Raw genomic sequence first — 16,099 nt, forward strand, 5'->3', positions numbered from 1 at the left:
TTAAATATATTTTGCGGAAATTGAATCAAAGAATAAGTGTTCTTTTGGCGTACCAAGCTATGTTCATTTTTGTTATGCTTTATATCGCCTATTGCCTCTTGGCGAAATGAAAATTGCGTAGAAAAGATAGATTAGGGCTGTTTTGAATATTGGCATCTTAATTCGCACGAATCGATGCGGGGTACACACGAATATTAGAGGTGTATCTAACAAAAAACGATTCCTCCAACAAATTGTCGACTTTATGTATCTTTTTAATATTACATGTTTAGTCAGTCGTATGATTCTTCAATATAGTCTTCCCACTCCGGTAATTTGCTATTTAGGTCTATATCGGTAAAAAAATATATAACTGAGGTTTCTTTTTTCAATCTTATGTACTTTTTCACAAACCTTTTTTATGCAACAGATATAAAAGAACTACCTATGGGACATGTACAGTTTGACACATATCAGGATAAAAATTACAAACAGATTTCTTGTCCTTAATGAAACGTTTAGGCTTTGTTACACAGCTTCATGCGTGCCTTAATCTACCATTTCTTTTTCTTATGGGCATTTAAAGTATCTCTTGTCGGTGGAGTTAAGTACTCCATTTTAATAATAAAATATTCTGATGAGTTTTGTGCTCATAATTGTTAAGGTACTTAGATGTAATTAGATGAAAATAAAACACTAGAATGTAATCGTTAAATAAATATATTTATTTACACAGTAACGTCAAAATGAATAATTATTCTGTCGATGTTTACGAAAGTCCGAAACATTTTCATTGTGATCTCTTAATTTAGGTTATTTAAACGTTGACATTTTTACTCTAGCCAATATTTATAATTAACGACAGTTCAATTTTATACATAAATACATCTTTTATTGTAGAAATCTTTATTTTACAATAGCTATTTATATTAAAACATTAGTATTTAAACGGTTTCACTTTCCGTAGAAAAACGCAATGTTTAAGCATTACACGTATCGAAGATACGATTAGTCTTGCAAACAACATACTGAAGCAGTGGCAGAAAATTAAATGCCTTGAAACCTTTATTTATACCTACAGAAGTCCTTAACTAAGCATTGCACCACTTCTGAGTACCAGATATATCACTATTAAATCTACATTTCGTAGCTCCTTTTTGTAAGCTAGAATTATTATAACGCAAACTTATCTTTGGTAAAAAAACATAAAACTTAAAAACATTTACCTAACCAATCAAAGAAAAATAATAAAAGAGAAATCATGCAAAACTTCATACCTTGTATGATAACAATATTTAGTTCTTAATGTACACAAAACTTCATAACAATGAGATCGATTACATTATCAATTATTATAACTTTAGGGCCTGGATCTTCCTTTTATGATGAATATAATGACCATAATAGAGAAAATGATATCTACTTTTACAGTAATAATTATTGCAAGTGTGATATAGCTGCCATTTAGATAAGTAATTTAGGTAATTTAAACAAAAAAAGTCGTAGGATTGCACATTGACTTTTTATCTTTTGACAAATATGAACTGGCTAAGCACAAGATGTGGTACTATCTATATATTAGTAGAAGCAAGAATGCGCCTCCTACCCACGCGAGGCTATCTTAACATGTAAACAAGTGCTCAAATCGTATACATAATGGAAATATCGTGTTCTGACAACGTTATCGCGACTCATCCCGGACACTTTGTAAAGTGGCCGCATATCCACGGACCGCCTTCTAGCCTAATGTACTTTCGTGTCGAGCTTGTAAAATATATTTGCCGAGACGACTCGATGTAATTCTTCACATAGGATTTAAAAATACCGCGTGGCAACGCCATTATAACACAGTTACAATTTCAGTTTATTAGATTGAACAACATGAACTAGAAACAGTAATAAAATAAAGCATATTAAACTATGTATTATATGTAGGTATTGTTACAGGGCGATGGTGATGGCTAGATAGGAGATGGGAGCCACTCTACTGGGTAGACGGTGGTGGGGTGCCAGAAGTGCCCTGCGTGGAAACCGCTAGAGGCCTGTCGTCCCGCCGGTCAGTGAGGTTTTACCTGTGTGTAAATTAATATATTTGTCAATGTGGGTTTCATAAATTTAAAATTTTGTTATGAAGATACGAGCGTTATTTTGGTGCAATAGAGGTACCCATGGGCACATTTAGGAATCTGTATTGCCAGGTTTTTTATCTACCACCTCTAAATACAATTTGAATACCCACCTTTATTTTTAAACTAGCTGTGCCCGCGACTTCGTTCGCGTGGAATAGTGACTATGAGCAGCGTTTTTTTTTAAATATATACTTATTTTTATTTTGGATCATAATCACAGTCATTTTGGGTAGCTAAAAAACCTACTTTAATGGCGCGGCGCGGTTCTCGGCGCGCTTTATATACCTACCCGCGCGCGCAGTCGTCGTATGCAACCGACAAACGTCCATCCTAAGCTGAACCGCGATTCCTAAACCGATAATTTTTATTTAACTTCTCTATAAAGATATTTATTATAAATAAAAATTATTATAAAGTTTCAGTAAATTCTACTAACAGAGAAAAAAAGTAGTTATTCGTAATAGAATTAACTCTTACTAATAATATAAATGCGAAACTTTGTATAGACGCATATTTGTTAGTCTTTCTCGCAAAAACTACTGAACAGATATGGATGAAATTTGGCAAACAGTTAGTTTAGGCTTGGAAATAACAACACTTATGTTACTTTTTACCGCGGGATAACATCTCAGACCCACGGGAAACTGGAAGGAATCTGTTCGACATTATTCTTAAAATTCAACAGCTTACAAACTACCTTCAGCCGTAAAAGAACAATGTTTTTTCATTCCCATGGGAGTACTATGATTTCCCTCGGTAAATTATTCTTATAGTTTATGATATCAGCCTAAACTAACTTAAGTAGAAAGAATTTAGATGAGCCCTTTTAATTTTTTTCCCATGGTAATCCAGTCAATTCCAAGGTAATAAGTAACTATAACATATTCTATTAATGATTGTAATTTACCTATCTAGTAACAATGATCGACGTCGTTCGTTGACCGGAACAGGCGTTAAAAAAACAATATACTACCGATTCCCATGGGAAACGGATGTTTTCCCGCGGTAAAAAGTAGTCTTTATGTTGCGCCAGGCTCTAAAATATGTCGGTACAAAATTTCAACCAAATCCGTCAAATAGTTGCGGAGATTAATGGTGCCTATGTATAAGCATAGAATAGTGTTCGACGTGATTCTTTAATTTGACATTACTTTTTTATTTATGAATCGATTGACATGAAACAAACACTAAAGCATAACTGAAGCATACCACAATATACTCGTGAAAACCGCATCCAACTCGGTTCAGCCGTTTCTGAGATTAGCGTGAACAGACAAACAGACAAACAGACAAACCGACAAACAGACAAAAAAAAAGTTAATTACGTTTTTGGGTTCGACATCGACATAACAATAACCCCTGCTATTTTTTTTATTTTTATTTTCAATGTACAGACAGCACTTTTCTACAATTTTATTATATGTATATATATGTATATATAGAATTCGTGAAAACCGCATCCAACTCGGTTCAGCCGTTTCTGAGATTAGCGTGAACAGACAAACAGACAAACCGACAAACAGACAAACCGACAAACAGACAAACAGACAAAAAAAAAGTTAATTACGTTTTTGGGTTCGACATCGACATAACAATAACCCCTGCTATTTTTTTTATTTTTATTTTCAATGTACAGACAGCACTTTTCTACAATTTTATTATATGTATAGATTGTAATTTACCTATCTAGTAACAATGATCGACGTCGTTCGTTGACCGGAACAGGCGTTAAAAAAAACAATATACTACCGATTCCCATGGGAAACGGATGTTTTCCCGCGGTAAAAAGTAGTCTTTATGTTGCGCCAGGCTCTAAAATATGTCGGTACAAAATTTCAATCAAATCCGTCAAATAGTTGCGGAGATTAATGGTGCCTATGTATAAGCATAGAATAGTGTTCGACGTGATTCTTTAATTTGACATAACTTTTTTATTTATGAACCGATTGACATGAAACAAACACTAAAGCATAACTGAAGCATACCACAATATATTCGTGAAAACCGCATCCAACTCGGTTCAGCCGTTTCTGAGATTAGCGTGAACAGACAAACAGACAAACCGACAAACAGACAAACCGACAAACAGACAAAAAAAAAGTTAATTACGTTTTTGGGTTCGACATCGACATAACAATAACCCCTGCTATTTTTTTTATTTTTATTTTCAATGTACAGACAGCACTTTTCTACAATTTTATTATATGTATAGATGTACAGACAGCACTTTTCTACAATTTTATTATATGTATAGATTGTAATTTACCTATCTAGTAACAATGATCGACGTCGTTCGTTGACCGGAACAGGCGTTAAAAAAAACAATATACTACCGATTCCCATGGGAAACGGATGTTTTCCCGCGGTAAAAAGTAGTCTTTATGTTGCGCCAGGCTCTAAAATATGTCGGTACAAAATTTCAATCAAATCCGTCAAATAGTTGCGGAGATTAATGGTGCCTATGTATAAGCATAGAATAGTGTTCGACGTGATTCTTTAATTTGACATAACTTTTTTATTTATGAACCGATTGACATGAAACAAACACTAAAGCATAACTGAAGCATACCACAATATATTCGTGAAAACCGCATCCAACTCGGTTCAGCCGTTTCTGAGATTAGCGTGAACAGACAAACAGACAAACCGACAAACAGACAAACCGACAAACAGACAAAAAAAAAGTTAATTACGTTTTTGGGTTCGACATCGACATAACAATAACCCCTGCTATTTTTTTTATTTTTATTTTCAATGTACAGACAGCACTTTTCTACAATTTTATTATATGTATAGATTGTAATTTACCTATCTAGTAACAATGATCGACGTCGTTCGTTGACCGGAACAGGCGTTAAAAAAAACAATATACTACCGATTCCCATGGGAAACGGATGTTTTCCCGCGGTAAAAAGTAGTCTTTATGTTGCGCCAGGCTCTAAAATATGTCGGTACAAAATTTCAATCAAATCCGTCAAATAGTTGCGGAGATTAATGGTGCCTATGTATAAGCATAGAATAGTGTTCGACGTGATTCTTTAATTTGACATAACTTTTTTATTTATGAACCGATTGACATGAAACAAACACTAAAGCATAACTGAAGCATACCACAATATATTCGTGAAAACCGCATCCAACTCGGTTCAGCCGTTTCTGAGATTAGCGTGAACAGACAAACAGACAAACCGACAAACAGACAAACCGACAAACAGACAAAAAAAAAGTTAATTACGTTTTTGGGTTCGACATCGACATAACAATAACCCCTGCTATTTTTTTTATTTTTATTTTCAATGTACAGACAGCACTTTTCTACAATTTTATTATATGTATAGATGTACAGACAGCACTTTTCTACAATTTTATTATATGTATAGATTGTAATTTACCTATCTAGTAACAATGATCGACGTCGTTCGTTGACCGGAACAGGCGTTAAAAAAAACAATATACTACCGATTCCCATGGGAAACGGATGTTTTCCCGCGGTAAAAAGTAGTCTTTATGTTGCGCCAGGCTCTAAAATATGTCGGTACAAAATTTCAATCAAATCCGTCAAATAGTTGCGGAGATTAATGGTGCCTATGTATAAGCATAGAATAGTGTTCGACGTGATTCTTTAATTTGACATAACTTTTTTATTTATGAACCGATTGACATGAAACAAACACTAAAGCATAACTGAAGCATACCACAATATATTCGTGAAAACCGCATCCAACTCGGTTCAGCCGTTTCTGAGATTAGCGTGAACAGACAAACAGACAAACCGACAAACAGACAAACCGACAAACAGACAAAAAAAAAGTTAATTACGTTTTTGGGTTCGACATCGACATAACAATAACCCCTGCTATTTTTTTTTTTTTTATTTTCAATGTACAGACAGCACTTTTCTACAATTTTATTATATGTATAGATTGTAATTTACCTATCTAGTAACAATGATCGACGTCGTTCGTTGACCGGAACAGGCGTTAAAAAAAACAATATACTACCGATTCCCATGGGAAACGGATGTTTTCCCGCGGTAAAAAGTAGTCTTTATGTTGCGCCAGGCTCTAAAATATGTCGGTACAAAATTTCAATCAAATCCGTCAAATAGTTGCGGAGATTAATGGTGCCTATGTATAAGCATAGAATAGTGTTCGACGTGATTCTTTAATTTGACATAACTTTTTTATTTATGAACCGATTGACATGAAACAAACACTAAAGCATAACTGAAGCATACCACAATATATTCGTGAAAACCGCATCCAACTCGGTTCAGCCGTTTCTGAGATTAGCGTGAACAGACAAACAGACAAACCGACAAACAGACAAACCGACAAACAGACAAACAGACAAAAAAAAAGTTAATTACGTTTTTGGGTTCGACATCGACATAACAATAACCCCTGCTATTTTTTTTATTTTTATTTTCAATGTACAGACAGCACTTTTCTACAATTTTATTATATGTATAGATTACTGAAGATAATTTTCACTGTTAACTTACCGAGGCGAGAAGTCGGCGAGGCATCGTCGGTCATCGCGCGGCGTCGCACACGTCGGGGTCGGGCGGACTGCCGTAGCCGCTGGACGCGTCGTCTGCGCCGGCGCAGCCTCCGCCGTCCTTGTCCAACAGCGGAGGCGCACCCGCCGCGCTTGCCGCACAACCCGCGCCTCCCACGTATCCCCCGCTCGGAGACTGCTGACAAAACATTCATTCAAAGATCACATTCAAATCTGCCCCGATTCCCACATCGAACTCCCGACTGTAGACCGTGAACGCAATCAAAAAGTCGATTAGAAATGTCGCGCGGCTGAATGGATTTCCTCTACTCGCGCGACTCATAAAATGAAATAGATTCCCCCACATTCGCATTCCGACAAGCGTTCGTACGAGAAAGATTAATGATCACAAAAGAAACATAATAAAGTGAAGATAGAATCTCCCACTAACAGTGTCCTTGTGGGAGTTATTTACTTCGCTGAGCCGACTTTTTCACGTGCCCTTTATTTGTAATAGTAACATCAAAAAAATGTTAATTTAGATAAGCGTAATTGTTTTATTCGTTGTAAATGTATTCAAAGTTATTAAGGTATCTTCCAAAGAAAATAAATCTAATCTCGATAATGTAGAATCAAGATAACGTCTGTTATAAATTTTCAACAGACATATGGTAATACAATAACCGAGTGCGTATTTAATCGATAATTATTTAAATGACACAAATAGCCAGTTGCTTAGTTTACTATGGGAATAATAGTGGCTGTTTATGGCCATTACGTTAAGAATAATTGAGTGTAAGAACACGAAACGAACGAAGCCTGAGAGCGGGACGCGGAGCCGCCGCGGGCTCCGGCCACGTCAGCGGATCGCGGCCACGTGACGCACAACACCCGACATTTGGTGGGAACCGACAATATGAAACAATAAAACGTTTATGTCATTATAATAATATCGCCACGATACATCATAAGGCTTTTTAGTATGCCATTTCAGAAATAAACATCTGCAGCTACGCCTACTGTTCCACAAATACAGCTGTATGAAATGATAAAAGGGGTCAATCAATAGGCTAAATTGTCGCTATTCACAGAGGTCTGCCCGGAGACTAATAATGAGCAGTCTAGACTTTGTGTTTGATATAGCTGTGTAGTATTCTGGATGTATTCACCTGTAACCCGCTGACTTGTCGCCGGATGTGCGCCAGTCCGCTAGGGTTGGCGGCCATGCTAGCGAAAACTAGTCTCTCCTCGTAGTCGTACTCGCAGAGAATCTTGTTGTCGCACAGATAAAATCTGTCGCCTACGCAAAACCTATATCAAATATATATTCACATTACTTAGACTGCAATTCAGTTAAACACTGCGTTCGCATGTAACTTTCTCATTCACGTCAGTTATTTACCCGACATCGTAATGTAGATTTAGATTATGTCAGTTTGATATCATTTATGCAACGTAATTTCATTATCAGATTAAGTATTTTTTTAATAACAAAAACAATGAAAATGAAAACGGCTGAGCCCGACTGATGGGTATGAAATTGTGACCGTTTGATGGTCTATTAAAATTGCACAGTGATTTTCTCCTTATCATGACAAATACCAAAAGTCATCATAAACATCTCGCTAAGAAACATTACAAGTAGTGAGACATAAGAATATTCAAAAAGGTAATGCACTAATTAAAAAGAAATTTATAGCTTCTCACCTGTGATTGCACTGCTGACAGGCAAAGCATTCTAAGTGGTAAACGAAGCTTTTGGCTCGCATTACCATTTCGAAGGCGGGAATGACTTTGTTGCACGCCACACAATTGCCTGTGGCACCAAATAACCTGTTAAAAATAACAGGGCTATAAACGCAACGAAAAATATAACTTATAAACAACAGGAGCACTTGAAACGCACGCTATATTATTATTTTAAACTGGCACATTGAAAATATTAAATCAGTGACCTGAAATGTGATGCAATTTTGGCGCAAAGTTATTTTCCTTCAACGTATAAATTAAAACAGAAATTTAGTTTAGTGACTTATACTTGTGTAAGTATAGTAGTCACAAAATTATGTAGGTATACATAAATTTTAGATTTTTTTATGAATTAATCATGTTTCAATGACATATACAAGCCACAAATATATGAATAATAAGACATCATTGTCATTGTGAAGATTTCTGTAGTGCAAAGATATACAGATATACACAGAATAAAAAAGTTAGTTACCTAAGATAGTCCCTTTTGCACAGCATAAGGTCGGCTTTGTAATACAGCTTTGAGCCCACCTCCCCGAGACGGCAGTCGCAACATCCGCATTTAAGGCAGTCTTCGTGCCAGAACCTCTCCATCGCCTTGAGAAGAAACCTCTCTGTGATGACTTTCCCACATTGCGCGCAAAGCCGAGCGCCCCCCGTGTTGCTGGTCACGCCGCTGGTGCGACTGTATTTGTTCTCTTCTTGTTGACCTGCAAAGAAATATGTTTGTAGCTCTTCTACTGGTCGTATTCTTATTTGATTGGGTCATTTCGGTCGAATTATGATCTACCTGAATTATATTTACGAGCTTTTGCCTGCGATTACGCAGGAACAGTGACATTTTTTCCGTAAAGGAAAAATAGTTAAAGGAACCTTTTTCTATTGAGAATTAAATATCTATTATTTACGAAAAAATTTTTATACTTTAGTTTCCTCAAAATGTTTGAGAACAAACCATGCATGAGAAAATAAACTACTCCAATTTCATAATTAAACTTTGAGTAATAATTTCGTAAATGCTAATTATGTTGTACCAACAACGGTTTTGGCATATCATTTAAAGCAATGTTCGTAAGTACCACTAAATTCGCTTCCCAGAACGATTATTTTAAACGATCAACTTGGTAGCGCAATAAAACATAATTTACCTCCCAAACTTTAAGTTTCAACTTAGCAATCATTGTAATTATGGTTAAAACGAATCCAGTATAATTAATTAAATGATAACGTAAAAGGAAACAAATTAGTGTCGTAATCAATAAATATACGAATATAATTACGACGAACGACGAATTACGTTCAACCGAACTTCTCGCCAATAATTTAAATATCTACTGAGACAAAACGCGGATTTTTTTACGAATAAGTATAAGTAAGAAAATTAGAAAAAAAATGTAGGCGTAAATAAAGTTACGAGTAAAAATAAAAGCTTAATAACTCTACATTTATTGTATTGTATTCAATCTATCCCATATACTAAAAAAATCTTTATTATAATTTCTATATCATAAAACATGTTGGCTCCATTAATTGAAATCAAGTAGCTTATTTATGTGTCCAGTACTTACATCAGCTAGAAGGCATAATTATGTAACCATAGAGAAGGACGGTGGTTAATTTAAATTAAAGCTTGGACGCAGGTAATGAATTCTGTTTCGCTACATACAGTCGGGTAATTGTTCGTAATACCCGGCTCATTATAGCATTAAGCTAGACTCGATTGTTTTCTACTGCATAATTACCTCAATTAATTCGAGCAAACCAGAGCCGCGTGGCGTGACACTAACTCGTTGCATGCTGACGTCATTAAGATGCGCGTACGCATTTTTCTCACATAGAAAAAATGCAACACAGCCGTGAGGAATATTCAAGATAAAAGTAATAAAAATTAATTAACCTTTTCGCTCTTTATAGGGCTAAACAACAAAACAACAAGCTTAAACAAGTAAAAAGTAAGTAGAAAAATATTTTAATCGCCTCATGGCGACAGCCGGGGCCGGCATAAATAAACGGCCGCCTTTAGTAAACAATCAGTTCCAATTTATCGGCACACCATCCACATAATAATAGTGCGTACGTCAAACCAATCAAGGATCCAATTGAAGGGGTAACTAGGTGGACATAACTCATAGCAATCGATCACTTGCGCATCGCCCGCTCGTCGACGCCGATACATCCCGTTTATTGAAGCCGACTTTGCGACAATAAAGTTAATTGGAGTATATTAATGACTGCTCGTTAATAATAAAATAATAAAGATGACGTACGACCAGCGCCGGGCCTCGCAATTCGCAATTAGTGCGCTGCAGGGATCTAACAACCGCGCCGACGCCACCCACGACCACCCCGCCCCTGCTGGCTCCGTGTCTTGTGTGCAACCAGACAAACTCAACTCGGTTCATTACATTAATGTCAATGATTAAAGACTCTCATTAAAGCTTACTCAAAATGTCTAAAATTAAAATGGTCTCCTGTTCCCGTATTGCAAATTTAACACTATAATTTTTTATAAGATATTTTAAAAACACGTAATAATTATCTAATATATTCTAAATTTTAAGAAGTGTTTAATTTTTTAAGAGCCATAAGGGGCATCAAAACTGTCTAAAATCCTTTCACGACTTTGGCCCCAAAACATTAGGAAGGCACCTAATGACAATAAGATTCCGTTTTTACTTAACTTGTTTACCGAAGGAAGCATGGTCACGCTAATCGAATTCTTATAATGATTTTTACATATTTACAAACAACGAAAAAAAAGATAGTCCATTCGCTGTAAGTTTCCTTAATCATTCTCAGAATGTATGCATAAACGTGGTAAGTTTCCTTGGGAAAGGATAAAAAGTATCGGCGGTTTTACCCGTAGCTATTCAATAAGCTCCGTAGTTTTCCGCGGAACGGCGCAGAGCGGCGGTCGCCGGCGTGCTTTGTCCATTTCAGGCCAAGCATGTTGGTAATGCTGTAATTACGGAGCGCGTCGATCTAATGGCCCATCGATTATGTCTATTCACAGACACGCCGTGTTCTGTGTCAACAGACACACTATTTTATTGTTCCTTAAATAGGACCTGAAGTATTATTAACAAGTTTCCATAAAAGAAACAATTTCATTTTATGTATCGCCTATACCTGTTCGTAAAACATTATAGGGTGAGTTAATAATGCGGACTGTACATAAATATCCAAGTGAAGGCGCTTCTATTATTTTCCTTTTATTACCGACGGCCGAGAATTTGATAGAGACTTGGCTCCCGAAGTGGCCCGGCAGTATAATTTCGCCGACACAGCCGGTCGCCCGCCGCCAACGTATTAAGGCGCCGAAATGAAAAGAAACCCGGAAATGGATAAAATGTAATTTATTTTGTCGCAAGCTAGGCGACAATGGCTCTAGTATATTAGATATATCGCTTTTAGAAAACAGTAGAAATGCAAGCAACCTTGTTACACGTCCTCCGCCGCCCGCTCGCTTTTGAGCCACTCCAACTTAAAATTAATTTTCTAATTTCACCGCAAAATTACTTCTAAACACGGGATCTAATTGGAATCTGTAATGGCCTTTTGTTCCGAAAATCCTTTCTTAGCGAGGAAACTCATTTCCGAGTTGTGAAGCTCGTATGGAGAGCGCCGCACGGCAGCCACTGTTCACACCTAGCCGACGTTCAACAAGCGCTCTAACGATGTAATATACGGGCTTCAGTTTATTAGCTTGCCCACCGTACCCTAATGGAAATTATAATTTCTGTTACGTGTAGTTGTGCTTGTCCGTGAAAGTGTTGGCTTTTAAACTAACTACTTAGGGACATTCAGAAGTATTTTTATTTTTATTATAGTTAGTACAACATGTTACTATTTTATGTGAGACACGTGTTATGTAGATATTTAAATCAGTAAGGTATGTGTATTTTAATGGCATATTGTTTTTTCCCATTCACATGCGATAAATCATAGAAGATTTATATTCCGATTTGTCTATGTTAGACAGATACTTATTAAATGTTTTCGACCAAGACCGGTCCACTCATGCAGTATCAAGAAGTCATGCATCCTCACAACATCGGCATACCTCCGATTCAATTAAATGCCAGGTTATTGTAATGAGCCCGCATCACGCCGCAATCGTTCCGTGCAATTTACAATCGTTCATTGCGTTTTGCAATTAACTCGCCCCCCGTACCAACGTAACATGTTTACATTGACTATTCATCATTCTACGTACGATTTGCATCGGTCTATCGTTAATATTGATGATGTATACATATCTAAATGAATAAGATTAAGTTAAGGGAAAAACAGAGCACTCTGTAAAAAGTGCAAACTGTGGTTAATTGTAGGCATATGCTAAGAATTATGTATAGAATGTAGTTTATATAAAGTTGTTTAATTATTTGTTATGAGTTGAAAATAAATACAATATGTATTTATTTTAACTTTAACCAAATTGACAAGAGCAATATTAAGCATCTCATAAAGTTGGCTGTTGATTTAATCCTCATATTAAAAAAAGTTTAGAAATGTCAATCTACTTTGTGTTCCATTTCCGAAAAGTGGCCATCACAAAATAATACGTATAATTATAAACAACAGGTATCGAAAATACTTAGCTGTAGTTTAAATAATGTGAATTGAAAAACAAATTATGATTGAGAAAGTTTAGAATGACTAATAGCAATGTGCTCAAAACATATTAAGGAAATTGCCATCTTATATTACGACTCACCAAAAATAGTTTAGCATAAATTAGTGGTGTGGAAATATATTACGAAAATAAAACTCATGTATATGAAATAGTTTAGAGTGTTATACTAATGGATTCGTTTAATGATTGCGGTTGCAGCTGTTCTAAATGCTCATACAATATATTTAGTTTTAGTCGTCGGTCACTCATTAAACAATGGAGTTGATTGCGTTGTTGCGATATCCATTATGCGGGCGTAATTAGATTTAACCAAATGCGGGTTTTGCATTAATAGCGAGTAATGTAAAAACTAAGCCGCACAGGATGCTCGCCCTGAATTATCCACATTACATTCTTCCATGCCTACCAACATTACATGCATTACAATACTGCTTGCTAACTGCGTAATTAAAGAGAATTAAGGCTTTCGAACAAAGGAGCTATTCGTTCTGTTTTTTATAAGACGTTATATCAAAAGTAATGTTCCTACATAGAACCCTTTTGTAAGTTAGATAAGCAATTTGTGATGTTTAATTACAAGGTGAGCTGAAAGCTGCTCGACAGCGGCTTATTAAAATTCTAGCTGACCTATGGCAGCGACGGCGCGCCCTAGCACACCTCCGACCAAAACCGGCCATCGTTAACATTTCCGTTATTAAAAAAGTACGAGGCTTTGTCATCAGAGAAGTTAGTTTTTTTTAATTAAAATTATAAAATTGATATTGCTTTTACGCTCGCTTCCTAACTCATCCTTGTGAAAGTTTAAATTAATTTTTGAATTAAGCCTAATAGCAGTGGTAAGCAATAAGCAAAAAGTTTTCAGCAATTAAATTTTTAATAATTTGATGGCCTGAATTCTTATCTAAATTGCTATTCATTTCGGTAATAATTTTAATCGTAATTAAGGCGTTACGGAAAGTTTTAAAATATTGCACCAAAATATCACGCATACATTAACTGTTACCTCTAAAAATAAATAAGAACTTATTAATGAATAGATAACCACATGAGAATCGTCTTAATGTCAGATTACTTAATGACGAGTGTACTTTGTAACAGTAAGTCGAATTCATGAAACGCATAAAAAACATTGTAGATACTTTAGATTAGTAACACACTATATTTTATATTTTAATCAAAGTATTGCCTGTTTGTATTCGACTCTCGGCCCACCCGTGCAATATCCATTTACGATCGCAACTGCTTCTAGAGCCCTACTCATGGTAAAGGCTAAGCTTTTCGATAAACTTAAGCGCAAAATATAGATTTTTTTTTATTGGTTGTCTATTATAGTATAATAATATAAATGAAAAATGTGTTAAGTATGATCTATTTAAACAATGTCAAGATGAAATTTATATATATATATATATATGTTTCTTCAGTCCTGAATCAGTTTTCTTGCAGACAAAAATACGAAAAGAACTGAATATAAAGACAGTAAAATAAAAAGGCTCTGTAAAAATAAATTTTGCACATCATTTTTGCAAAATGTAATTACTTATAGAAAAGTACTATGCAACTACACATTGTATAATTACTGTAAATAGCAGTGACAATCAAACGACTGTACAAAAGACAATCTACGTCATAAATTATTTTCTCAAAGAAAGGCTCCCGGCGAAACTTAAGCCTGACATAAGTGGGCAATAAACTTCAGCCAATTTGGAGATTCGCATCTGGAGGCTCTTATTAAAGCCCGAAAGTTAGTCCTTTTCATCCATCACTCGTAATACGTGTGTGAGTTATTGTATGAAAAATTGAAGAATAAATTGAGTCGCTGCAGCAGCGGCGAGACATAAATCCCAACTGAGCCCTCAATATTGTTTTAAAGGGGAAGTGGCCATAAATTTTATCAGGACCGCCCAGAGCCGCGGGCGCCGCGTTTGCTCGCCGCGCCGCGCCACGCTACGCCGCGCCGCACTGCCGCACTGTCCTCGCAATTTTCCGCTGCTGCCTATGCTGCCATACAATGCCCAGAGTACGAAAGAATATCTCATGAATATATTCTTTCCTTACAGAAAGTGCATATTCAATACCAATCGCCAATGAAGTGTTGTTTATAGTTTATTAGAAAAATAGACGTTCTACATTGTGTAAGCGATATTATCATTGAACTAATTCATTGAGTAAATATATTTTTGTATTCCTGTTTGTGTTCTTCTGAAATTGAAATCGATTATAGGGTTAAAAGTGCTGCTTGAGCGATAGTACTATCGATTTTCGCATTGTTCTAGATTCCATGTAAGTTTTCGTAAAGTAAAAGATTCCATGTAAATTTTTGTAAGAACAAAGTATTCGTTGATAATTTTTTTATTCTTATTGAATTGTTTCGAATTATAAAATTTCTTAGAAAATTATTTTTTTTGGTATATTTTTAATTAATAACTAATTAAAATGTGTTATTAATCAAGACTGGTATCTATTTTTTTTTTATGGTAGCTACATTATATTTACATGGAATTTTGTTTCTTATATATTAAATGTAGTAATACTCGTATTAGACATTCTTGTATACTAAAACATTAATATCGTAATAATTTACTTAAGTCTCTTTTGCATTGAATAATTGTGTTTTTGAATTCACATAAATACTTAAAGATTTATACATACACATTAAAAAAATTTAATTCTTTGTTAAGGTGTATAATTCAATATGATGGATAGTATGTGGAACAAAGAGGACATTAACTTATGTAATTTATTTTCTATTATCCAAGGAAATCTGATGTAACAAACAAGCGCACTACCATTCAGATCACAGAGAAGATTATAAGTACAATCAGAATGGAAGAAAACCGCTCTCCTTAGACAAAATTGTGGGCCACAATAAAAAATCGCTTATTTTTATCAATACGATCTGGGTGTCGGACATTTCGCATAAATGTGATATTGCAATATCGTTCGTCCCCTTTTTAATATCGCGACGGACGCTGCCGGCCGGTTTATGGCACAACCCTTCCCGCGTTTTATTCGCGACCTGTTTGTCCTAATATTATGAAAAATTTACGTCAGCAAAACGAAAATGAAACGCCGACTTGCTTATATTTATCTTCGAGCGAAT

The 16,099-nt window shown here is 35.5% G+C and overlaps 1 protein-coding gene across 3 annotated transcripts in view; it reads right to left on the bottom strand.

Moving 5' to 3' along the window:
• Positions 1-716: 716 nt before the first annotated feature.
• The window catches only part of LOC106131127 (LIM domain only protein 3), a 46,055-nt gene continuing 30,672 nt past the window's right edge, over positions 717-16,099 (bottom strand). For 2 of the 3 annotated variants that reach the window (XM_060944798.1, XM_060944797.1), the window contains 5 exons: positions 8,833-9,070; positions 8,316-8,441; positions 7,778-7,919; positions 6,613-6,807; positions 717-2,051 (listed from right to left, as the gene is read on the bottom strand). In XM_060944798.1, the coding sequence (XP_060800781.1) occupies positions 6,643-6,807; positions 7,778-7,919; positions 8,316-8,441; positions 8,833-9,070 (671 nt within the window). In that variant the 3' untranslated portion in view covers positions 717-2,051; positions 6,613-6,642. The remainder of the gene's footprint in view (positions 2,052-6,612; positions 6,808-7,777; positions 7,920-8,315; positions 8,442-8,832; positions 9,071-16,099) is intronic. The other variant, XM_013330120.2, reaches the window with a different exon arrangement.

The sequence above is a fragment of the Amyelois transitella genome, chromosome 6, assembly GCF_032362555.1.
Source record: "Amyelois transitella isolate CPQ chromosome 6, ilAmyTran1.1, whole genome shotgun sequence".
Classification (NCBI taxonomy): Eukaryota; Metazoa; Arthropoda; class Insecta; order Lepidoptera; family Pyralidae; genus Amyelois; species Amyelois transitella.